This window comes from Erythranthe guttata, chromosome 6, assembly GCF_056151865.1.
Source record: "Erythranthe guttata isolate IM_541 chromosome 6, IM_541, whole genome shotgun sequence".
Classification (NCBI taxonomy): domain Eukaryota; kingdom Viridiplantae; phylum Streptophyta; class Magnoliopsida; order Lamiales; family Phrymaceae; genus Erythranthe; species Erythranthe guttata.
Genome location: NC_142538.1, coordinates 5,680,517 through 5,706,261, shown reverse-complemented (window position 1 = coordinate 5,706,261; position 25,745 = coordinate 5,680,517). Strand labels below are relative to the sequence as shown.

The following is a 25,745-nucleotide window of genomic DNA, read 5'->3' as shown; positions in this document are numbered from 1 at the left end:
AGTTCGTCATCATTAGGAAGCTCTCCTTGACCAATAACCGGCTCCATACTCATATGCTTCCAAATGGAGCCTACTAATTCAAGTGGAACAAGAGATTTCTTCTTGACAAACTCGCGAAGCTCGTGGTAACATGGTAGATCGTGTGTTGCATGAATAGCACATTCACATAGCATGTCACTGTTTGGAAGCAACTTTTGTACTTTATCAAGCTCAATTTTTAGATGGTCAAGGGCGCATTGCGAGACAGCTCCTCGAAGCTCATTATAGATTTGTTTATTGAAACAATTGAGGTATGTATTATTGCTCTTCTCAAATGATGCCTTTATGTGATCATGTTGCGTCATAATACTACTGTTGATATGTTCATACACCTGAAAAAATGTGCCAAGGCAATTGCCCATATCGCTCTTCAGCCGAGAGTGCGCACCCTCCGCCCGGTTTGAAGTGTAAGTACCGAAATGTTGATATTTTTTAGTCCATACAGATACAAGCCTCTCCTTGTACGGATCCAACCATGATTTGGTAAGACATGCTACGGCATCCGGATAATCAACAAAAGTCCGTTGCATTTTCTCCCAATCTCTATTGAATATCTCGTCGGACTCCACTTCAATAAAATTCGCTCAATCTCTATTATACTTATTCCACAACTTCTCAGATGAGAACATCGCTTTACATGTGGAATATATATTCTTGTTCACGTGCCAACGACACAACAAGTGATGACTGGTTGGATATACATCCCCAATCGCTTTCATTAAACTCAATTCCCGATCAGTTACGATGCAATTAGGCGGAGGACAATTTCCGAGTATCTTCTCCAAACTTTGCAATGCCCAAACTTAGTTCTCCGTCTTTTCGTACTCCAAGTAAGCAAAGGCAATGGAGAACGTCTTGTGTGTACATGTAAAGCCAACAATCTCAAGTAATGGGAGTTTATATTGATTGGTTTTGTATGTGCAATCCATGATGAATACGTACGGATAGCTACGAGCTAACTTAACACAACTCGGATGAGTCCACACCATATCGATTACCTCTTTATTATTATTAACTCTATGGTAGAAGGTACACTTATCTTTTGACAACCTTGCAAACAATTCTTGCATTTGAGTTCTTCCAAATCTCTCTTTCAATTGCAACTTCTGACCATAATTGTAAATTGTCCTCATTCCAGTTACATTCGTCTCGTCCCTTATCTTCAATGATTTGAGAATCGCCTTCGGCTTCGCCATTGCTTTAGACATTCCTTCAACAAGTACCATCTCTTCTTTTGTTAGCCTCTCGGCATAAGAGAGGCCGTGCAAGTTCTCAAAATCCGTGTGGGTGTGAGTACCACAATGAACTTTTAAATCCCACCCAACATTATCAGTATCCTCATTTCCTGGTTTTGTCCCCTTTAATATAAATGTGCAATTACATTTTTTAGAACCCGTCCTCCTCTTTCCCTCTCCTTAGTCATCCTCACCGGCTTTCTTCTTCCCACGATATTCACCCGCACGCTCGCATGCGAGTATTACATACGGTCTTCTACGCCCTTTCAATCCCGGATTTGAAACGAAATTGTTTATCACCATTTTGTGGCGTCTACCAACACCTTTATAACCCACTCAAGTAGAGCTTCTCGTGTCTCAAATATTTGTTCGATAGAAAATTCATCCGAATAATCCTCCATCAATCCCCTAGGTTGCTGCAAGAAAGTACGGGAAAACGGTTTTAAAAAAACATATATAATAAAATCGGTGGTCAAAAACCGATTTTATGTAGACTAAATCGGCATGATAACACCGATTATAGACAAAAAAATCGGCTTTGTCAAGCCGTTTTTTTACTACAAAAATCGGGTTTTGAGTACTGAGTTGTATTCTAGTAATCGGACTGTAGTTGCCGATTTTCGCAACAAAAATCGGTTTGTAAATACCGATATTTGCTGTCGTCGATTTTTTTTCCAACAAAAAGAAAACGACCCAAAAGTAAAAATAAACGGTTAAAACATACCTTATTGTGTTCTCCACCCTCATAAACCACCATATCATTGTTTTCTGGCTCCATCGTGAATGTTTGGTGTGTATTTGATAATTTCGGCGTGTAGGGTTTCTTGGTGGCTTTGTGAAGAAGAAGGAGGAGATTTTTAAGTCGTGAAATAATGAAAAGGGATTTATGGGGTTATGTATTTTTATTTGGTCTTGCACAAAGGAAATATATTTTTTTCTTTAATATTTTGTGTTTTTTATTTACTTTTGAATTTCATTAAGGATAAATTAGTATTTTTATGTCGAAGGTCTTGAACTAATAAAAAAATGGACTTGCATATAACGGCAGCCATTTATAATACATCTAAAATGAATTGGTTTATTCGTGAAATTAATAACACATGCGCCTAGAATAACAAAATTATTGTTAAGAGAATTATGCATAAAGACAACCCCTTCTTTTTTTTCCAATGTTGTCAGAACCGAACCGGCCATGGAACCGGACGACCATTTGGGTCACGGTTTTATAGGGTCGAACCGGTTCAACCGGGTTTTTGATTTTTTTTAATATATCATTATTTTATTAATTTTAATATTTTAAAAATATTATTTTCTTTATATTTTTAATCTTCCATCTATTATTTTCAATTTTATCAATCTCTCACCCCTTTTTTACTATATTTCTTTTGCTTATATTCTATACTTTTCCATTCTTTATTCTTCTAGTGCGGCAATTCACCACCGCTATTCGATCACAAATGATCGAATCTGGCAATTCTTCGACCACTCATGACTATATCCAGCCACCCATCACTAAGTCCCGTGAAGATTCACTCAAACCTAGTCATAAATAACCAACTTAGCGGTGATTTGAGATGTTTCGGCCGAAAACCGGGTTTTTTGACTGACTCGCCGGTTCTCGGGTTTTACCCGGTCGAACCGGATTTTGGTCATTTGACCCCGGTTTTCATTTTTTCCGGTTTTAGAGGTCAGACCGGACTGCTTCGAAGTCGGGTCACGGTCGAACCGGTCCGACCGGCTGGTTCGGTCCGGTTCTAACAACATTGTTTTTTTCCATAACTCTGCTCAGATTCCAAACACACACAACTATGGCAATTAAGATGAATAATTGACGGGCATAATTATGGAAACTTTGAGACGAATTTTAATTCAGGAAACATAGAATTAAAACATCAAAGATTGTAATTGGAAACCGGATGAAATAGAAAACCAAATTGCAATAAATTAAGATTTGAATTCGGACAAATTTGAAAGGTCTAAAACTTTCATTGAATTATATAGATTTAAAAAAAAATTAATATTTACAGTTCATTGTTTGTGAGGAATGTATTAAACAAATTCGTCTATTCTTGTAAGTATACAAGGTAAATTAATTAAGGATTTAGCCTAAACATGGAAAAATGGGTAGCAGCTAATTTGATTGCATTCTCTAGAGATAAAAAGATTGGGTTGCAACTGATTTAATTGCATTCTCGAGAGATCAAAAAAATCAATTTGCAGTCACGATAGAAAAATAGAATAATCAAAATCTCAGCAATCAATAGCGAATAATGTCTGTCTACACACATATCTCGAATACCAATTCTAAGGTATAAAATGCAAGAAATATATATATATAATCCTCAAAGCACAAAATGCATAACTACAAAACATTATAAAGAAAGGAATTCTAACAGTAGTAGGCAGCCATGTCATAATATTATTACAAAAAGTCAAAAATACTCAACACTAAAAGACCATGTTTTTAGTATTTTACCATCACCACTCTATACGTACGTATTTTGGATAGAATGTCCCTTTAATTAGTTTGGTGTAGACTTTCCCATAGCCACCTTGTGCCCAACCGTCACCCCACGAATTTTTGATCATGTAATACTCGTGCGCCTTCCCGTCCTTTATCTCAAAAGCACTTTTCATGAGGACTATGGAGTGTAGTCGTGGTTCAACCTTCTTCTCCGTCGCGGTTTTAGTGTGACCACGATAAATACCCTACAAAATGAAAACAAAGTTAGTAAGCTAGATTTGATAAAAGTATAGGACACAAACCATTTATAAAAGAAAACTTACATCCTTGTGGGTGCGAAAGCTTTTATAAGCTCGAATTTTACCCGCAACAGGACCTTCTTTAAGTGCTTGTCTTATTTCTTTACGTGTAGCACCCTCCAAACTAACGAAGCCTCCAATCCAAATTCTTGGTAACTTTTCGTTATATTGAAGAAATAGAACAAATAATATGTTAGAAATTAGATAAAATAATATAATATTAGAGAATAGCTATAAAAGAAAAGGAATTCTATGATAATAAATTGACTTACTTTAGGTGGAGGTACGGGAGTAGCATTTCTCTTTCCTATATAAGGATAGTAATTCTCTAAAGCCACACCATATTTGATGATATACTTGAATGCTTTATCAACTGTGCTGCCATAACATAAATTTGGGTTTTTCACGGGATTTGGAACATAGGTAATGGAATCATCCTTGTGAATTAACATGTCTAATAGCTCTTGCGCGGATGCTTGAATATCACGAGTTCTAAGTGCTTGAATATGCGGATAGCGTATTAGTAAATACATACAGACGAGATCTACCGCCACCATTGCCCAGCAACTTCCTATGAAATAATAAAATTGTAAAACAAATGTGATTAAACAATATAAATATAAATAATAAAAGCACCAATCTAATTGGTCCATCCCAATCCAACTTGAATTACGATTTAACCGATTTTGTACTAGAACCATCAATATAATGTGCAGTCAATTTAATCAATTTTGAGATCATCAATGGTCAAAACGCGATCTAACATCAAAACATGAAGCAGAACATTGGCACATATTATAGAACATTGGCACATATTATATTACTGCTAAATGAGTTACAAAATACAAGTTTTATTCATAGCCTAAGGTGGAAATTCGACGAAATACAAATTTTATTTTTTTAAGAATCGAAACTTAATCTCATACTGTTTAAAAACTGGAAGTTCACTTCGAAGTAAGTCAATCTAAATATTATAGTCAAGAAAATAATGGAAGTTTACCAATTTTTTCATATATAATCAAGAACGTGATGAAACTTCCCTAGTTCATATACAAATAATAGTACACATTGTAATTGAAACTAACATTTAAAAACGATTTTAGATAATCTAATAAAATTGGCCAAAACAAATTTTGAAATCTTATTGAAGGAAAAATAGTCAAACAAATTAAAACAATATAGAATAGAAGCATGTTATATACCAAATTGAGGTTAATAAGTGGGGCTCGGCTCATTTTGTAATGAATAATACAAAATTATTGGGGTTATGTCAAATTAAAAGTTTATACTATAAATATGAGTTTTACTAATAAAGAGGCCTTGTAGCTTATCCCTAATTACCTGTTTTTTTAATTAACAAAATAGTATATTATACAAAATAATAGAATACTTAAAAATTATGAGAATTCATAATGAAAGTCATCGTACCACAACGCCCTTGTGAGCGGATGATGAGCGTGTTAAACACAAGCTTCAGCCAATCAAAATTAATCCTATTCATCTTTTTCTGATACTCCTGTGCCATGTAGAGATAATTGGTGAGGGGCAGGAAGATTAACAAAATCCAGTCCTGCAAAGCAAGCTCCTATCACACACACACACCCACATACTCAGTAATCTTATAAGCATATTTTACAGCCATTAAAAATAAAAATCAAAAATCAAAAATCAACATTTGAAATATTTCTTTTTGTGTTCAAGGAATAAAAAAACCCTCGATACCCAAGCGGCCAAGCCCGTTGCGCAGAGAGAGAGAGAGAGAGAGAGAGAGCGAGAGCTAGAGCTAGAGAGAGAGCGAGAGAGAGAGCGAGAGAGAGAGAGAGAGAGAGAGAGAGAGAGAGAGAGAGAGAGAGAGAGAGAGAGAGAGAGAGAGAGAGAGAGAGAGAGAGAGAGAGAGAGAGAGAGAGAGAGAGAGAGAGAGAGAGAGAGAGAGAGAGAGAGAGAGAGAGAGAGAGAGAGAGAGAGAGAGAGAGAGAGAGAGAGAGAGAGAGAGAGAGAGAGAGAGAGAGAGAGAGAGAGAGAGAGAGAGAGAGAGAGAGAGAGCGAGAGAGAGAGCTAGAGAGAGAGCTAGAGAGAGAGCTAGAGAGAGAGCGAGAGCTAGAGAGAGAGCGAGAGAGAGAGCGAGAGAGAGAGAGAGAGAGAGAGAGAGAGAGAGATCAACTGAAAATGGTCACCTTAGCTTGTAATTGATAGCCCAGTGGAACAAATCGTCGATAATCAACCTTTCACCATGGAATGCTCACTGGCTGTATAATGTGAGAGAGAGAGAGAGAGGAAGGAGTGAACTTTTTCGTATGCCCTACTCTTAAAAACTAAAACAGTGTTCTGTGATCAGCTTTTACTTTTTTATTTACTATTTAATTATAGTGCCCGAGGTATTGTCAAATTACGAAGAGAACCCTCTTGTTTGGGTAATTACAGTCACCCCTCATTTTAAATATTTTTACATAAAATTTATGTAATTCGATTATTTATCGAACCAAATCGTATATTTAGTTCGGTCAACGGTATGAAATGTCGGTGTACCAAAATTTCGGTTCGGTTTTACCGAATTAACATCCCTAAATTTACCTATGCATGGGGTCTTTTCGTAAGATAATACATAATTGAGGGGTGACTGTAATTATCCAAAAGAAAGGGTCTTTTCGTAATTTAACTATAACTTAGGGTTGCCTAAATTTGCCCTAAAAAATTAAATAGGTAGTTTAGCACTAACTAATGAGACAAAATACATTCCTTGTGTACAACTTTACAGACATAAAAACAAAATTATGGAATTCGAAAGTTTTTTTGGGATAATTACACTACACTCACTATTTGGTAATTTGTTTTACCATAAAAATAAATGAACACTATATTCCCTATCTTTTCATTTTTCTTACGCTTAGGTCCTAACCATTAATTAGTTTGCCGGTGATCCCCAATTTTATAATAAAATTACGAAATATCAAAATCAAAAAAACATTATAAAATATTACAATCTCGATTTTTGACGTACCATCGTAGTAATTGGCCTATCAAGACTAAAATTCGCGCCGACCTTCCTACGAAAAAAGAGTAATATAATGCTCGAAACAAAACATATAGCATAAAATAGTGACAGAAAATCATTTCAATATCATCTATAACTATAAAAAAAAATTACTGGAGTGCAATGACAAAAATATTACGAACAATATTAAAAAAAAAAAAAAAAAAAAAAAAAAAAAAAACAACTATAATATCACTTGGAGGCAGTACCATTCTGTGCGCATTTCTCGCACGAGGCCCCATTTGGTTGGCAAGATAAGATTATCTAACATAAAATTAAATAATCTAATGAAACCCAATTATTTTATTGAAGCTTGAACCGTCTAAAAAAAATTCATTAGAACGCAAGATAAGCCATGATTATATAATTTTACTTGATCGACCCGACAATTTATTGAGGATATTAAACATCAAATTAAGTCCAACTATTTAGTTAATCATTGCTTATTTTAGCAATCAAACGGGGGGCCTGAGTGTTTATTTTACATGGGATTGATTCATAAATCAAACTATATGCAATGGAGAGTTTAGGAAAACCTATAACATGAAAATTAACAGAGAACATAATAACAATAAAAATATGATGTGATTGTTAATTATTATTGTTATTACTATTATTCTTTTTCTTTTTATCTAAATAGCCCACATATATATATATATATATATATATATATATATATATATATATATATATATATATATATATATATATATATATATATATATATTCTTTTTAATTTATTTCAGTCATTTATTGTACCTACTTTCTAGATATAAACATATAGATACTTAAATTTAACTAAAATAATCTTGAAATATTACATTCATTGCCATTAGCCCAATTTAGATATAACTATTTATCTTAAAATATAGACAAATATTGAATAATGAAAATTTTCAATTTATATATTTAATGATTATCAGACATTTATAAAGAAAAATGTAAATGAAACTTAAGGCAATTAATGTAAACAAAAAAACATATTAGTACATAATATTAATTGTAGTAGATGACAAAATGTAACGGCGTGAAGCAAAGACTGCGGTATTGTACCTATTTGCCAGCATTTGTCTTTTCTACCCATCAACTTGCAGTATGGTTGGTTTGGGGGGGTTGGGGGGGGGGGGGGGGGGGGGGGGGGGTAAGGGGTGTTGCGTGTGTGTATGTTAACAAGAGGAACTTAGACAACTACTAATTAAGCTAATATTACAATAAGGGTAAATTACACGTTCTGCCTTTACTTTGACTTGGTAACCCTATTCTATTCCCGATTGCATCGATTTACTCTATGTACTTGAAAAATTGTTTCAGTGTGGCCATCGATGTTAGTTGACAGACATTTGACCTTAACACTGTTTGATCTAAGCTCTGAAATTACAAAAACGCAACTTCTCCCAGTTTAAATAATTATTAAAAAATTAAAGAAAAAAAAGGAAAAAAATAATTAAAAATTCAAGACAATGAGAAAACATAGTCCACGACGCCAGCCACATTTTTTTTTTAATTCAATAATTATTTAAACTTGGAGGGGTGGTTTTTTTGTAAGGTTGAGACTTAGATCAAACGGTGTTAAGGTCAAATATCTGAAAACTAACTGCGAGGGTCATATTGAGACAATTTTTCAAATACATGGGGCAAATCGATGCAATCGAGAGTATAAGGTTGTAAAGTGATATCGAGTCAAAGTATAAGGGGAAAGTGGAATTTACCCTTCTAATAAATTCAATTTATTTTGATATCAATATGAGAGTCATTCTCAACATTTTTTTTAACCACTCACCATTTGGTGTTAATAGTGCTGAACGTCGGATAGATCGGATCGAAAACATGTCTCTTGGAAAGAAAAAAAAATGTATATTTAAGAAGTATTTGGAATTTAATTGGAATTCTTGGAAATTTCAAAAATAAATCGTGACTTTGTTTAATGAGTTAAATAAACACTAATACAATCACGCTAATTAAATTTACTTATGTAATACACTTTTATACATATGATATAAAATAATTATTTAATAAAATATTTCGGAAATTTAGAATCATTGATTTGAATTATTTTAGAATATCAAAATAAGATCGAAAATCAGAATTTTCAAAATTTTATATATATATATCCAATTCCAATGTAAACAATTTTCGGAAAGTCGAATATCGAAATTAAGATAAATGTTCCAAAATCAAAAAAATTCAGATCGAAATCAGAGACATTCAGATATCCCGCTCCGACTTGCACCTTTAGGTATGGGAGGATTTAAGTATTTAGCTATCACTTTTAGGCCGCATTTGGTTGTATATAAATCGAAGTGATTGAACGAATGTATACTAGTAGTTAGTTTGTAAAAACTAAAACGTTTGATCACCCTCATATTAAGGTGGTGTTTGCAAATGCTTTTTGAAAGTGATTATGCGGTTTTTTTGGCTCATAATCTGTTTTCAGGTGTTTGCAAAATCAACTTTTGTTTTTGCTTCTCTTAAAATAATCTGCTTTAAGCTATTTTTTTAAAAGCACCCCTAACCCTGTTTTTTTTTATTTAAGTTCATTTTCTGGAATATTTGCAAACACCCCCAACTTTTGGAAATAAGCACTTAAAACTAACATAAACCACAATCACTAACTTCTTCTTTTAAATAATCATTTGCAAACACCACCTAAATCTAATACTCACGCCGTGTCTCTTTGGCCATAATTTTTATTTATTATATTAAGTGTAACCGTTTTTTCATTTTGATTTTTTTTATACCAAATTTGTCATTTATCATTAGTGGATATCTTATCTTATTAACAAAAGAAGGGTTCCTGAAGAAACCCTAATAAAATCCTAAGGGCACATTTTCCCGCTCATTCGAAGTTTATTGTTATAATATTTTATTTAATATATTTCAATAATCATTAATTCTATTTTTTCTAACTAATCTCCTGTGTGTGTGCATTTTAGATTGAATATGTATCTCGTAATTATGAGGAATAAATCCGTCTACGTGTGTATGTCATATATTTCCTTAAATCTTTGCTCTCAAAAAAATAATCCGTGTGAATCTCATAGATTTCTTCGAATCATAATTTTAAAATCTTTATAATTCTGAAGATTTTCATTTCATTGCTCCAAAAGGATCAGCTTTAGACCTTTATGATTTGAATCTCCAAAAATCATTTGTTGAAATTTATATTCATCTTCAATCCCAAAAATTCCTAGGGGCAGAAGAACGTAAAATGAGATTGATTAGAAATAGCGTATTTCCTTACTTAGAAAATACACAAAAAAGATTAGAAAAAATCGAACACGTTATACTTTTGTAAGTTAAGATGGAACTTGTTAGTCATCAATTTATATCTAATTACCAATCCTCATTAGGAGATCTGGTACCTATCCTTACCAATAGGATAAAGGGTCTAGGGTTCGAGTCCCTCCTCCAATCCCAACCTCAAACACAAACATTATTCCTTACAGTTAGCGGCATGCATTTATTACTAGTTTACTATTTCAACCCCGTGCATTGCACGGGTCAAATTACTAGTTTATATAAAAGAAAAGGATTATTTGATACCTATGATGCACGATAACTTCTGTAAGTATGCATTTCTACGTCTCGGAAATGTTTTGGAAAAGAAAATATGTAATTGACGATAAGTATATAAGTTATTGTTACAATATTATTTACAAATTATTGATGTACCCTTAGATTTTTAATATTTACATGTTTCCCCATATTTCCGTACTCAACTTTTCAGAAAATAGAGTTCCCTCGTGTCCGTGTTCCCGTATCCCTGCTATACAGTTCGTACCTTTTACCATGTGTAACGGCTAATTTTAAAAAAAAAATCAGTTTTGATGATATACATGATTTAGTTTGAATGTTTTCAACAAAACAAGTTGACAAGTTCTGTTATTTTTAAATGTGACAACCAAATGAGACCTTTGGTAAAATTAATATTTGTCCTAATAATTAATTAGGACCGAAGCTTATTTAAATCCTACGATATAAAATCCACCAGAAGTGATGAATTGCTTTGATCCATTATTGAGTGATTAATTTGATGGTTGTGATTTATAACATATTTAATTGACTGTTAACTAGGCACATGGATAAATTGACCTAGTATTAAATTAACAACCAAACATAACTAGGACACGTGTAAACATGTTAACAATGAATTTGTTGTACATGTACACAAGTAAACAACATTGGTTTAACTTTTGTTTCCTTAACTCCAACCATTGTCCATTAGTCTTTGCAGAGACACGTGTCGAACTCCATTAGGACAAAACACAAAAGAAGACCTCTCACATATGGATATGTGCCTGTATATATATGTCTATCTTATAGCAAAAGGAACTATTAGCCAAATGTCCCATATCAAATCAAATCACACAAATCTTTTCCTCACCAACTTTTCAAATAGAAACTGCCGTTGTTTTTACCTATAAAAGTGGAAACCTAAGCCTAGGCATTAATGGGCAAACTCTTATGTGGGCCTCTCCCACTAAATAGGTTTAATCTGATCTTAAACGAGTTGACTCAGTCTTCTAGCATTTCTTTTTAAACAAATGTAAATATTCATTTAATTTTATATTCTTACTTTTTGTAACAAAAAAATTCGAAACGAGCCAGAGAGGCATATAATTATTGAGTCTCCAATCCAATCCAGAGAGTCTCGAGATATTAATATTAAATGATACATTTCACTAACAGCTTAAACTTCTAGTGAAATGTATCATTTAATATTAATATCTCCAATATATTTAAATACAAAAGCATAACTTAAGACACGTTTAAACATGTAAACAACAGTGGTTTAAATTTTTGTTTTGTAAACTCACACATAGGGGTGGTAACTGGTAAATGAGCTAAGTCGACTTGTGAGCTCGATGAGTCAGCTCTAAAAAAACTCGAATTCGAACTCGAGTTTTTGGAGCTCAAGCTCGCGAGCTCGAGCTTTCTGAGAGCCAATTTTTAGTTGTTCGCGGGCTCACGAGCCGGCTCGCGAGCCTTATTTATTATTATTATTTTTTTATCTTTTTAGATATTATTTTTTAATTAAATAATGTATAATAACATAAAATATCATAGAAAAAAATATAAATAAATATTACAAAATATATATAACTACAAGTTATTGTTTATTTTGTAATTTTTTAAAAAAATATTTTTTTAATAATAATTAAAAAAAATATACAACAAAATGACTTACGGCTTCACACCCCTAGTCACACCTTTGTCCACTAGTGTTTGAAAAGAAACGTGTCAAAATCATTGGTATAAAACACAATGGAAAGTCACTATCAAATATAAATGTTTGTGTCTATACTCTATACTATACTAGGAATAATGTCAATCATAGTACAGAAGAATTACTCAAATCAGTCAATGGGAGAAGACAAATCTTTTCAAATAGAGATAGTCGTTTCCTTTTTTCTGCTCTAAAAGTGAAAAATTAAACCCTAGGTATTAATGGGCCATCTCCCACTAAATGGGTTCAACTCACGTATTAAAAACCCCTTATTAAAGGCCCAACATTCATTATCCAATCATACAATAATAAATGTGAAGGCCTTTAATAAATGTGCATTACTAGTATTGTGTAGATTGGCCAAACTATTATGTGATAGAGAAGTAATACATTAGCTATTTCTAGGTGGAGTCTTGAATATTAAATAGAGTAAATTTCACTTTCCTTATTGTACTTTGGCTAGATATCACTTTACCCCTTATACTTTTAATTGCATCGATTTGGCCCACACACACACACACACACACACACACACACACACATATATATATATAGGGGCGGACCCAGAGGGTTTTGTTGGAGGATTGAAATATAGGGGTAATTTAGGAGAGAATTTTTTTTTGTTTTTGGGACTAAAGTGTACAAAATTAAAAGTTTGGGGGGTGAAAGTACATTAACTAATACATAAAGTCTAAAGTCTTCTGCATAACAATTTTAACTCAAAACTCATTATTTCACTATTACTTGATTGTTTCAGGTTTATTCACTATTTGATCCACACACAAACACACACCCATGTTGGTGTGTGATTCCAATATTATGAACCAACAAAAAAAGTTGCATTTGTACAAGAACGCAAAAGCAGTCACATTCCAATGGAGTTATTGACAATTAAAACTACATTTCATCATAAATTGGACAATCACAAAATACATCAAGATTAGCATTTTTCGAGCTCTGAACCTGGAGGCTGGAATCACCTGCAAATGAAAAATCCCAAAAAAATGTTAAATGCTAATATAAGGGCCCCGGGCCTTTCGATAACTAATCAAGCTTTATTATAACTTAACCATCTAATGACAATTCTTTGTTTGTGTCCTCGAATACATACAGCTACAGCCTTCCTCCAGTAAACAGATGATGAAATATATGTTCTTAGCTATTTATATACACGTCGTTTATTTTATTCCTAATGGTATTTTCATTTGTCAACACAAGTTTATTCAAAAGCAAGCTGTCTTTTGCAAATTAGCATCTACAGTCAAAACTGCTATCTAGTGTTGTGCAAACACATATATGTACATGCATATATAAATTTTTATTTTCTGAACATCAATCGTCTCTGGAAGAAACGTATCGATAAATTAACTTCAAAGTCAGAACTAGTTTATAGGGAGGGCGATGGATGGTTGCGTCATAAGAAAGATTAGTGAAGTTGTAATTCATAAGAAATTATAAGAAAATAAAACGTGCAAACTGATAAATTCCATTATACTACCACATGTCCAGCAATTAGCACCGTAACTCGTCGAGAATCCCAACTACTGAATCGATAATTCTCCAGCAATAATGATTCAATAAAGCATTTCAATAATTTTTTTTTGTGGGCAAATATCAAGGCTTACTACATTGAAAATTGGGTCCCACACAATCCTCGCCAACATATCAATTGAGCTCTCCATAACATGATTGATTATATTTGTCATAAACAAATTAATACATTCCATTAGCTCAATTAATGTAATAATAGCAAGGAATTGACACAACATGCTGGTTAACAGATTAAATTCCCTTAAATTCCCTACACGTAGAGACCATATATATATATATATATATATGGACATACTCAAGACCGAGATGCCATTAATTAACGGTACTATTATCAATCAAATGGGAAAGAAAAAAATAAAAAATAAAAAATGAAAAATGAAATTACCGATAAATAGCAGCAGCTAAGCAGCGAGAGGTGAAAGTGAAGGTGCACAATCGAGCACACGAACATAGCGAACTACAGTGTCTGGGATTCCTTCGTAAACCTCTGCCTCGAAAGTTACGGCATCGGAATCATCTTGGTTCGGCAGCTTGGCGGTCATGGTCATATAGTACAAAGAACCCTGGCAAGATTCATAGATTGCTCTTACCAGGTACACCAAGCGGTAATCCTTGCACTTCACGAATTCATATAGAAGAAGCAATTAATCGTTACATTTTTTCCAACTAAAAATTAAAAATTAAAAAAAAATTGATAAGAAAAATAAGAACATACATACATACATTGTTTGTGTTATAGAAATCAATTGCTAGGTTGACAAGAGATTTGAGATGCTCTCCGAGGAAACATCTGCTGGAATCATCTCGGTCATATGCCACAACTGTACCTCCCTATAATTACTATTATTATTATTATTATTAAGAAACTGAAGATGCAAAATTGATTATTAGCAAAAACTACAGTCGAAATTGAAGAAAACGAAAAAAAAAGGACATACGCATATCATTGTTCTCTCCATCAACTCCTCCTCTGAGAGTTTTCTAGGGTTCTTCGATTTCGATTTCTCCTCGCAAGAATTCTTGACCCTTGACTTCCGCTCCGATTTTGAAACCCTAATGTTTTTCCTCAATAACTTGCGCTTCTTCGTTTTCGGCTTCATCTCCTTTGATTCGTTATCGTGAAATTCAGATATTTCTCTCTCTCTCTCTCTCTCTCTCTCTCTCTCTGTGTGTCTGATCGCAAAGCCCTAGTTATTTTCCCCTCTTCTCTTTTGTTGAAGATATGGGCAGGATTTTGAGAATGGGTTGGGCTGTGATTTATGTGCTTAACTTTATGGCAAAATACTAAAGAAACTATAATTTTAAATCAATTATTATTTATACCCAAATAGTGGGTGAATTGCGTTTTGCACCCCCATAATTAACCCTAACTGGCGCTTTGTATCCTTACATATATAACTGCCAAAGTCTAGCCTTAATTTATAGGGGTTATATGACAAAACTCCCTCAATGAAATTTTATGTTATGATAATTGATAAATCTAATTTTCAATTCGAAATTTGATATATATCCATTTGACTTAAATTATCTAAAATCTTCTTATTATACTCTCTCTCCAAAATAAATACTCCATAAATCTCACGGTATTTTAATTTTTTATTTTTTCATTATTTTTCTTTCTTTTCTTTTTATTTCAAAAAAAATATAGTTTTCGTAAATTTTTTTTTTTAGATACTTTTATTTTATTTAATTTTTCTATTTAGTTGTAGTTCAGAAAATATGATTTTAACTCCCAATTTTTTTTTTTATGTTTTTCTATTTCAATTTTTTAATTTTTTTTCACAACGGTTACAAAAATTAAAATCCACTGAATAATATTCATTGAAAACTACTATATATTTTCGAAAATCACTATACAATTACCCTAAAATTCACGTTAAAATTAACGTAATATTAGAATAATTACAACAAACTTATCGAAATCTACTAAAAACATATGAAATCCACTATGAATAAACGTAATCTACTACAAACACAACTCAAAAAATAATAAAAAGAATCTGCAAACCACTATTCATAAATCCACTAATTCGAAACCTAAAACCACTATTTGAACAATCCACTAGGGGCGGCAATTTCTCAACTTGGACCGGATCCGATCCGGATCCATTTGGATCGGATTCAAAAGGAACAAGATCCAATGTCAACCTACATGAATGAATTTAATGTGGATCGAATTTAGACCGATCCCGATTGGATCCACATGGATTCATTGCATCTTTAATTCAACTTATGAGGTTGAATATCTCAACTTTTAGGGTTTAATATCTCAACTTATGTGGTTTAATATCTCAAGTTTCACAATTACACATATTCACACACACTCTTCACACACACACACTTTTCACACACACACACACACACACACACACACACATATACACACTTTTACACACACACACACTTTTTTACACACACGCACACACACTTACATGCACATACACACTTTTTACATCCTTATCAATTTAATCCTCGAGTCTCAAAAATGGCTTCTTCTTCTTCTTCTCTTTCTCCTTCTCCTTCTCCTTCTCCTTCAGCGGGTCAGGTTCCTTCGTCGCACATGATTTCAAAACTGCCATTGATTTTTGTTTCGAAATCCTTCCACGATTGTATGAGCAGGAAAGCGTCGTTAAAAATTATACAGAGTGGTTTTTGTAGTTTTCTTAATTTGTGTAAGTTTCATATTATCGTACCTGGATTAATTTGATATATAAATTATAGATGTATGAACATGTTTGTTTTGTTTGAACGTTATGTTATTGTTTATCCGAGCAAATATCAGCTTTGTAATTATACAGAGTGGTTTTCATGTTTATATAGTTGTTTATACATAGTGATTTTCATGTTTATGTAAATGTTTATACATAGTGGTTTTCATAATGTCAGGCTCTGTCTTCAATTTTTTTCTTCCTATAATGATTTATCCATACCGAGAACCACATGCAAGAGAAATGAAGAAAAACATGTAAATTACTTGTGATTTTCTTCTAATCAATTTAAATAAAAAAAACCAGGGTTAATAACTTGCTTTTCGCCGATTATTTTTTAACCATCTTGTCGTGCTCACGATTACTGATAACTGGCTTCCAAAAAAAATTTGGGTTTTAGTCTCTACTCTATTTCTTCTTGTAAACCGATCTCCATTGTTGGATGGGCTTGGTGTAGACGGTGGGTAGACGAGATTTTTCGAGTGGATTTGGGAGCGTGATTTGGGGGCAACAATTCTAGAGGAGATTTCGGTGTAGATTAGGGGCGGGATTTGCATATATCAACATAATTTTCTTTTAAATTCTTGGAATAGCTAATTGGGGCATATAATGTATTTTGGGTTGATTGGGTGGTTTATAGCAAATATCAATTTAAAAAATGGGAGACGCAATGAATTTCGGTTCTAATTTCGGGCGTTTGAGGGAGACGACGTCGGATCGAGAACAAGACATCTCATGCAATTTTCAGGTCGGATCCGGTACAAGCCTGCTCTCACGTTTCTCCTCCTCTGCTGCTACTTTCTCCTCACAACAAGCCATCTCATCTCATCTCATCTTCTTATAGATGGATAGAAAAGGGTTAGCGAGGTAATAATGGGCTGGATTTTCAGAGTGGGTTGGCTACATCTTTTGTAATTTATATTTATTCAAAGGGAAGTGATAAATAGTACATAGTCACTTTTAGTAAATGTAGGACATTTATTTTTAATTTTAGGTTAAATTACAACCACATCTGATGTATGGTTAAATTACAAAAATAAAACTCTCTTGTTTGAGTAATTACAACTATCCCTTAACTATAATTTTTTTTACATGTCCATCCTTGCGGTTTCAAATTTAGTGAAATCGTCGAGATTATATGAAATATTATAACTTGTGTTCCCGTTTTACCCCATTCGAACTCCACATTTTGAACAAAGACGATCATTATATGTGTTTTTTGGCTTGTATATATCAAATTGTGGTGCATTAGAAACTGTATTTTTACACAAAACAAGTACAAACTAGATCACATTCCACGAAATCTAGATGATTATGTTGAATTTGACACCAGAAGGGTGGAGTTGTAAGAAATAATCTTAGTTGAAGGGTAGATGTAATTATCCAAACAAGAGAGGTTTTTTTGTAAATTGACTATACCTCTGGGGTGGTTGTACCCTTAATTTTAAAACCATGGTTTAGTTTAGTAGCTGTAGTCATTTTTGTTAAGATATATTAGTACCATAATTATGGAATATAATTAGATATTAATATATATGAGTACCATAATCATGATATTTGATTAAAATGTAATTTTGGAATTTTATTTAATTAGATTTCTATGTTTTAGCTTATTATTTTGTGTATAAATACTCATACATTTATTGAGAAGAATATACACACAAAATATTCATTTGTTCATTAGTTTTAACAATTTTCATATAAAATTAATACTCCTACTCTACTTATCATTAACTGTCTAGCTGACTATATTTATCATCTACAATTTTCGGCCTCAAACGTGACAAATCTGAAGAAAAATCTCAATTTATTTTGCTTTCATATTCGAAAATTTTACCTCATTTTCAACCTCACTTGATGGTTTGAAATTCTCCCAAAATAATGTGGATCAAGACTTATAAGAAAAAAGTTGGAATAAGAACACAAGTCATAATTCTGGTACATTTTGGATCACCTGCCAACTCAAATATGACCTTTTATCATACTGTAAAACAATTACAAGCCTATTTCACCACCTATTAAATTATACAGTTGAAAAATTAGGATTTTTTTTTTAATTCTGGATTCCGATGAAATTACAAAAGAACGCAAATTCACCTTTCTCTCACTTGGCTACCATGCGGGCGATGAAATCCTCGTACCGGATCTTGCCATCGGATCCGACATCATCGACCTCGCGGATCCACTCGTCAAACTCGGCGGGATCAAGCTTCTCGCCGATGCTGGTGAGGATGTGCCGGAGTTCCGAAACGACGACGTATCCGGTTCCGTCTTTGTCGAGCACCTTGAACGCGTCGCGGAGCTGCCGGTCGAACGGCTCCGGTTTAAGGTGCTTCGACATTAGGTCCGCGAATCTCGGGAAATCGAAGGGGGAATTCAGCTTCTCCTCCGCGATTATCGACTTCAGCTGCGCCTGCGTAGGGTTTCCGCCGAGGGACCGCATCAGGATTCCGAGCTCCGACGCCGCGATCCTGCCGTCGCCGTCGGTGTCGAACAAATTGAACGCCTCCTTCATCGATGATACCTGCTCGTCGCTCAGATCCTTCCCCATTTTCTCTCTCCAATTGTTTTTTTTTTTTTTTTGTTTCTTCCTCCTCTTTTCTGATTTTCAATTCATTTCCTCGTCTTTCTCTCTCTATTTTTTTTTATCTCTCCTTTATTTTTTCAGAAAATAAAATTCTTACTATGTTTCCGTTGGGGACTTAGTATGAAATATACGAAATTTGGGGGTAACTTTTGGAATTGTCGAAACAATTGCAGTAAGTTATAGTTGTCAATCTTTTTTTTTTTTTTTTTTGAGAAGAGTTGTCAATCAAGTATCGGCCATGGCCATGGGCCCGAGAGTTTTGAAGTAGGGTAAATTACTACTACTTCCCTAAGGTAAAGTTTAACTAAAAACATACCCCTTCTTTTTGAGAAATTACATTCAACCCCTGTGATTTTTAAATTTTTTACATCCACCCTACAAACGGGTGTTAATTAGGGGTGGTAACGAGTTGAGCCGACTCGTGAGTTCGATGGGCCAGCTCGAACTCGAGCTCGATCTTTCTGACTAGTCGAGCTAGAGCTTTTTTTCGTTGTTCATGAGCTCACGAGTCGGCAGGCGAGCGCCAGCCTTATTTTTTTTATATATATGTATTATTTATTAGGGCAAATGGCAAAAAGGCCCATCACATGGAACTTAAATGCATTTTGGTCCACAAAAAAAACAGTCTCTCAATTAAGCCCATCCCCATGTCTTTAGTCTAAAATACCCTCAATATTCTTATCAATTCCACCCAATATGATCTAACTTCCTTAATATTACACATTGACCCCGGATTTAAACAAATATATCACATTAACCCCCAAAACTTTTTTTTTCAGAAAATAATTGTTTTTCTGAAATGTTTTTTTTCCGGCAAGATTCCGGCGTTGACCGTCGGAGACCGCCGGTCTCCGGCGTTGACTTTTTTTTTTTTTTTTTTTTTTTTTGAAATTTTTTTTTCCTGAATTTTTTTTCCGGCCGGTCAACCACCGTTGACCGCCGGTCTCCGGCGTTGACTTTTTTTTTTTTTTTTTTTTGAATTGTTTTTTCTTAGAAAAAAAATATTTTAATTAATATTACTGTCTTGACTACTAAATTACTGTCTCAGACAGTAATATTACTGTTTGGGACAGTAATATTATGAATATTATTTTTCCGAACACTAATATTATTAATATTATTGTCTAAGACAGTTAAATTATTGTTGGAGACAGTAATTTAACATCCAAGACAGTAATATTAATTAAAATAAATTTTTTTTAAGGAAAAAAATTAAAAAAAAAAAAAAAAAAGTCAATTAACAGTTAAATTACTGTCTCCGACAGTTAAATAACTGGTGGAGACAGTAATTTAGCAACGAATACAGTAATATTAATTAAAAATATTTTTTTTAAGAATAAAAAAGTCAATTAACAGTTAAATTACTGTCTCCGACAGTTAAATAACTGCTGGAGACAGTAATTTAGCAACGAATACAGTAATATTAATTAAAAATATTTTTTTTAAGAATAAAAAAGTCAATTAACAGTTAAATTACTGTCTCCGACAGTTAAATAACTGCTGGAGACAGTAATTTAGCAACGAATACAGTAATATTAATTAAAAATATTTTTTTAAGAATAAAAAAGTCAATTTACAGTTAAATTACTGTCTCCGACAGTTAAATAACTGCTGGAGACAGTAATTTAGCAACGAATACAGTAATATTAATTAAAATATTTTTGAAGAAAAAAAAAAAAAAAACAGTCAATTAACAGTTAAATTACTGTCTCCGACAGTTAAATAGCTGCCGGAGACAGTAATTTAGCAGCCAAGACAGTAAAATTAATTAAAATATTTTTTTTAAGAAAAAAAAAAAAAAAAGTCAACGCCGGAGACCCGGCGGTCAACGGCCGTTGACCGGCCGGAAAAAATTTTCAGGAAAACAAAATTCAAAAAAAAAAAAAAAGTTTTGGGGGTTAATGTGATATATTTGTTAAAATCCGGGGTCAATGTGTAATATTAAGGAAGTTAGAGCATAATCGGTGGAATTGATAAGAATTAGGGTTAAAATTGGGGTCAAAATTGAAATTAGGGTTAAAATTGGTTAATTGATGAAATTGGGCTAAATTGGGGTGTAAATCATGAAATTGGAGTTGAATTGGGTTTCAATGAATTAGGGGTAATTTTGGTATATATAAAAGGATTTTCCTTATTTGCAAATAAGTTTGAATGGGGTGGATTTATTTGGAAGACAAAAAAGTTGGATGTCCCTATTTTAATTAAGTGCCCTTGTCATGGGCTTTTTTGTGATTACCCCTATTTATTATTTAAATAATGTATAGTAATATAAATATTATAGAAATAATATAGAGAACATATATATATATATATATATATATATATATATATATATATATATATATATATATATATATATATATATATATTAAAAGTATATATAATTAGTTTACTGTTATTTTGTAATTTTTTTATTATAATCTAAATATTTTTAATAATAAAAAAAATCTAAGAAAAACTCTAAATGATCTTGGCTCGAACTCAAGCTCGAGCTCGAGCCAAAAATAAAAAACTCAACGAGCTCGAGCGCGCCGCAGGTTCGACTCGGTCACACTCCTAGTGTTAATGTAAGAAATCCACAAATTGCAATGGGATGAAAAATGAGGGGGTTTTTTAAAATAGACGTTACCTCAGGGGACGGTTATTTTTCCCCGCATTCAATAAAATATGGAATTACGGCCACCCCTGAGATATGGCCAAATTACGAAGAAAAAAACTCTCTCGTTTGGGTAATTACAGTCTCCCCCTCCTTTTAAATATTTTTACATAAAATTTATGCAATTCGGTTACCGAACAAAATCGTATATACAGTTCGATAAACGGTATGAAATATTAGCGTACCAAAATTATGGTTCGGTTTTACCGATTTAACGTCCCTAAATCTACCTTTGGAGGGGTTTTTTCGTATGATAATACATAGTTGAGGGAGGTGGCTGTAATTACCGAAAATGGATAAGGGTTTTCGTAATTTAACCATAACTCAGGGGTGGTCGTAATATGTTTATTCATGCACCGTGAAAATACTGGACTCCACCATTTTCTGTAGTCTGATTATTGACATTCTCTTGTTGAAAAAATATGTTTATTCATGTAAGAATATTACAGTGCCTTGATTCAGGCTGGGGAAGTACCATATGTTGTTACTGAATATTTTTAAAATTCATGCAGCAATAGTTGTGAGAAGAAACGGCAAGATTATTTCATCCTGGAGAGTTAAAACTGTATTGATCTAGATAAGAATTATCAGCATAAAAACCCACGTGTTTTTTCAATGAATTCAAGAATTTTTCGTGTGAGAACATCTGGTGATGTTCTTGTACATATTGTTCTTTGACTCGGAACATATTATCGAAATATGTCTCGGAGACTCGTCAAATGGCGAATATGCAAGAATCAGCGTCTGTAAATTTTAAATCACCTAAATTATCGAATAATAAAAATTCAAAAAAAATTAAAAAAAATTAAACAAAAAAAAGTAAACCTCCCAGTTTTCATACATTGGAAACTTTACTACATAAAAGGTTCTAACAGCCAAATCATCATATGCTTTCAAATAGCATTTTACAGTCATCTCATCACTTTTGTTATATGGGGTCAGAAATAACTAAGTGAACCTAAAATTACTATTAAACCCTAAAACAAAAAAAAACAAAAAAAAAAACACAGCTAAAAGCTTACAACAAAACATGATACTAAACATATATAATATATATATATAATGTAAGTCGATTACCAGATTATTTCATGGCGAAAGGCTCACGAGAATCTTCCACAGGAAACTGGACATTATTTTCATGGAGCACAGAGTTTTCAAAAGCCAAATTCGTAAAATTACGCTTTGGCCCTTCGTATCTTTCTTCTGAAGAAACGGGGCCGAATGTAATAGTATGCTCGAATTTTGAGTTTTTAGGTTTTTGCTCCTGCTGATGATGATGTTGTTGTTGTCCAGGAACAAAGCTGCCTATCACAACCTGTTCCAATTTAAATATATATAAAATAATTCGCTAATTATCTCGTGATTAAATTTAATTTTAATAGCAAAAAAAAATCGGCTAAACCTGAACGGGGCCATCTGCTACTAGCATGCCAGCTAGACCTCCTCCCAAAACACGACCGTCGGACCCCGCCAAAGAGACGCTCATTCCACCGGATCGACTTTTGGTCAATCCATTATCACTCGGCATAAACGATCCGGTGAGAGAAAGTATTTCGAAACATCCCTTTAGTAAATGCACAAAATTATAATTGGAAAAAAAGTAAAAAAAATTAATTAATTGAGAGAAAAAGGGTTGTACCTCGTAGGTCAAAGTACCACCGGAGGAATTAGGTTGACGGAGTGTAACGTTCGAGATGGACCCGTTTGCAGCGAGAATGCAAATGGCTCTCGATCCTTGTTGAGAGAAAGATATTATCTTCATATTAATATCCTGTCACGAAATATAACGGCACCAAAATAATTAGCATAATCAATTAATTATCGTGATCGATCACGAGTATAAAGCACTTCTTGTCTAATGTTTGCACATACACATGATCGCAGAAACGAGTAAATATTAAAAAGAACATAGGGGTATAACTTTAAGTTAATAGATTATTCTAGAATTAGAGAGTAAAATTACGAATGACATTATTTTCCGAGATTAATTAATAGATAACACAAAGAAAATGAAAATTAACATTTGGAACAGCATTTTCATTAACTAAATAACACCAATACCAATAATCACGACAATACAACCTCTATAACAACATAACGATAGATACGCAATTACTCTTTGTTTTCCTCGATCCTGATCTTACTACAATTTCGCAACTTTTATTCATTTGAAGCATGATATCGATTGCTAATTTAATGCAAACAATCGTTCATATATCTATAGTATATCGAGACTCGGGTTCGAACAGAAATATAAAGGGGAGCAAAATCATAGAAAATATATTAAAAAAAAAATGGATAGATTTTATAGAGATTTAAATAATAAAAATCAACGAAATTATAAATCATAAAAGTACCTCGCCGGGATTAACAGTAATCACATGGGGTATAAAACTTCCACCGACTGAGTATGCCTTCGTATCTCCTGCAACATATGAAACATTGAAGATCAATCGACCATTGTTAGACCTCAACACAAATCGTAGTCGATAAAATATTGCCAAAATTTTCTACAATAAAAAACATTTCATAATGCAAAACGAATACAATTTTTTCTTATTTTCTTGAAATTAAGGGTTCAATTCGAAAGTCGACATTAAAAGATAAGTTCGTCCCGTGCCAAGATAACACATTTCTCCACTGCTTACGCAGCAGCAAAGAAATCGAACAAAATGTTACATCATCATCATTTACTCAACAAGGTTCTTGATTCTTAACTTGCCAATTTATGCATACTGCAATTATTGAGTAAAAGACAAATCTTTTGTTGTTGCCACGTCAGCTAAAAGACACAAGCAGCCAACAAAACATACCAATTCCAAATGCTGACCAAGAAACAGAGCAAACAACCACTAAATAAAACTCAGATCACTATAACAACATTTCCCAAAGTAATAAATTAACCTGCACTGGCAAAATCCAATTTGTGTTTCTTCTTGGAAGAATCGACAACACGGCGGGCTTTACTTTGCTTCCAAACCGGAAAATCTCCGGTGAGCGGAATCGAGGCCGATATAGGCATAGGTGACAATGCCACAGCAGAACCATCTACTGCGTATTTTCTTGGTCTTCCCCTCTTCTTCTTCCCGGACGTCTCTGGCGCCGGCGCCGGCGCCGGCGATTCCGTACTCACCGGAGCTGCAGTCGGGGTTGACCCGGCAGGAAACGGGTCAGGGTTTTCAACCCTTGGCTCCACTGTGACCACAGAAGAACCATTCAACAACCCTTCTCTTTCCTCCATTCATATACCAAACAAATAGATATACCTTCAAAATCCTTAAAAAGTTAAAACCCTAGAAAAATTACTTTTAATAAACGTAAGCTTAATCTTGGTAAAGATCGAATCTTTATTAGCTCAAAACACTCAAACTAACTGAAACAGAGAAGCTAGAGCAGAACCCACTTCTGAAATAGGGCAAATCTTGTAATTTTGAAGATCATTTGACTACAACAGTACTCTACTGCAAGAATTTATGCTTGTAATAATTTTTATCATCGACTTATCTCTGCCATTGCAGAGCAGGGGCAGAGCTTCAGAGATGGAAAGGAAAATTCAAACAAAAAAATCTTGGTTGGTGTCAGAAATTATTTTTTTCTTGGCGAGTTTGTGAAATTAGGGTTTTTTTTTCTTTTTTGCAAGAAAATAATAAAGTTCATTTTAAGAAATTCAAAATATGGATGCGGATTTATTTAATATTTGGTAATAATTAGGCAGCAGCAATATTTTAATTACGAAATTCCAAAAGTATTAATTGTGGTTTATAAAATGGTTTCAGGTCCGTCTTGGAAATTTGATAAAAATGAAAATATTTCAAAATATATAAATAAAATATATGACAGTTAAATGAATTGGAATATATAAATAGTGAGATATAGAGATTAAAAATATAATTACTTTTAATTTAAAAATAGTAGTTTAATTATCTAAAGCTGTAAAGTTAACATTGG

General features: G+C 33.2%; 4 protein-coding genes and 1 pseudogene across 6 annotated transcripts; all 5 read right to left on the bottom strand.

Annotated features, from left to right (window-relative positions):
• Positions 1–842: 842 nt before the first annotated feature.
• LOC105970543 (uncharacterized) lies at positions 843–2,052 on the bottom strand. The gene is made up of 3 exons (XM_088818864.1): positions 1,999–2,052; positions 1,598–1,690; positions 843–1,397 (listed from the first exon to the last, which is right to left on the bottom strand). The coding sequence occupies exons 1-3, from the start codon at positions 2,050–2,052 to the stop codon at positions 843–845; spliced, it is 702 nt and encodes a 233-aa protein (XP_088674990.1).
• Positions 2,053–3,752: 1,700 nt separating this feature from the next.
• Positions 3,753–5,562, bottom strand: LOC148769962 (ervatamin-B-like). The gene is made up of 4 exons (XM_088818863.1): positions 5,466–5,562; positions 4,310–4,608; positions 4,062–4,193; positions 3,753–3,983 (listed from the first exon to the last, which is right to left on the bottom strand). The coding sequence occupies exons 1-4, from the start codon at positions 5,560–5,562 to the stop codon at positions 3,753–3,755; spliced, it is 759 nt and encodes a 252-aa protein (XP_088674989.1).
• Positions 5,563–13,076: 7,514 nt separating this feature from the next.
• LOC105978029 (uncharacterized) lies at positions 13,077–15,127 on the bottom strand. 2 transcript variants are annotated; one of them, XM_088819661.1, is made up of 4 exons: positions 14,785–15,127; positions 14,570–14,677; positions 14,232–14,463; positions 13,077–13,275 (listed from the first exon to the last, which is right to left on the bottom strand). In XM_088819661.1, exons 1-3 carry the CDS (start codon positions 14,944–14,946, stop codon positions 14,248–14,250), a joined length of 486 nt encoding a protein of 161 aa, XP_088675787.1. In that variant the 5' UTR covers positions 14,947–15,127; the 3' UTR covers positions 13,077–13,275; positions 14,232–14,247. The 2 variants fall into 2 exon arrangements, with proteins under 2 accessions (XP_088675787.1, XP_088675788.1); XM_088819662.1 differs by lacking the exon at positions 13,077–13,275 and having other exon boundaries at positions 14,129–14,463.
• A 3,213-nt stretch (positions 15,128–18,340) lies between these two features.
• Positions 18,341–19,234, bottom strand: LOC148769961 (putative calcium-binding protein CML13 pseudogene; annotated as a pseudogene). Its single transcript, XR_016031765.1, has 2 exons — positions 18,652–19,234; positions 18,341–18,508 (listed from the first exon to the last, which is right to left on the bottom strand). The product of XR_016031765.1 is annotated as a putative calcium-binding protein CML13 pseudogene (transcript).
• Positions 19,235–22,602: 3,368 nt separating this feature from the next.
• Positions 22,603–25,377, bottom strand: LOC105978003 (AT-hook motif nuclear-localized protein 3). The gene is made up of 6 exons (XM_088819660.1): positions 25,201–25,377; positions 24,702–25,063; positions 24,155–24,222; positions 23,437–23,568; positions 23,200–23,361; positions 22,603–23,112 (listed from the first exon to the last, which is right to left on the bottom strand). The coding sequence occupies exons 2-6, from the start codon at positions 25,036–25,038 to the stop codon at positions 22,879–22,881; spliced, it is 933 nt and encodes a 310-aa protein (XP_088675786.1). The 5' UTR covers positions 25,039–25,063; positions 25,201–25,377; the 3' UTR covers positions 22,603–22,878.
• Between the last annotated feature and the right edge of the window lie 368 nt (positions 25,378–25,745).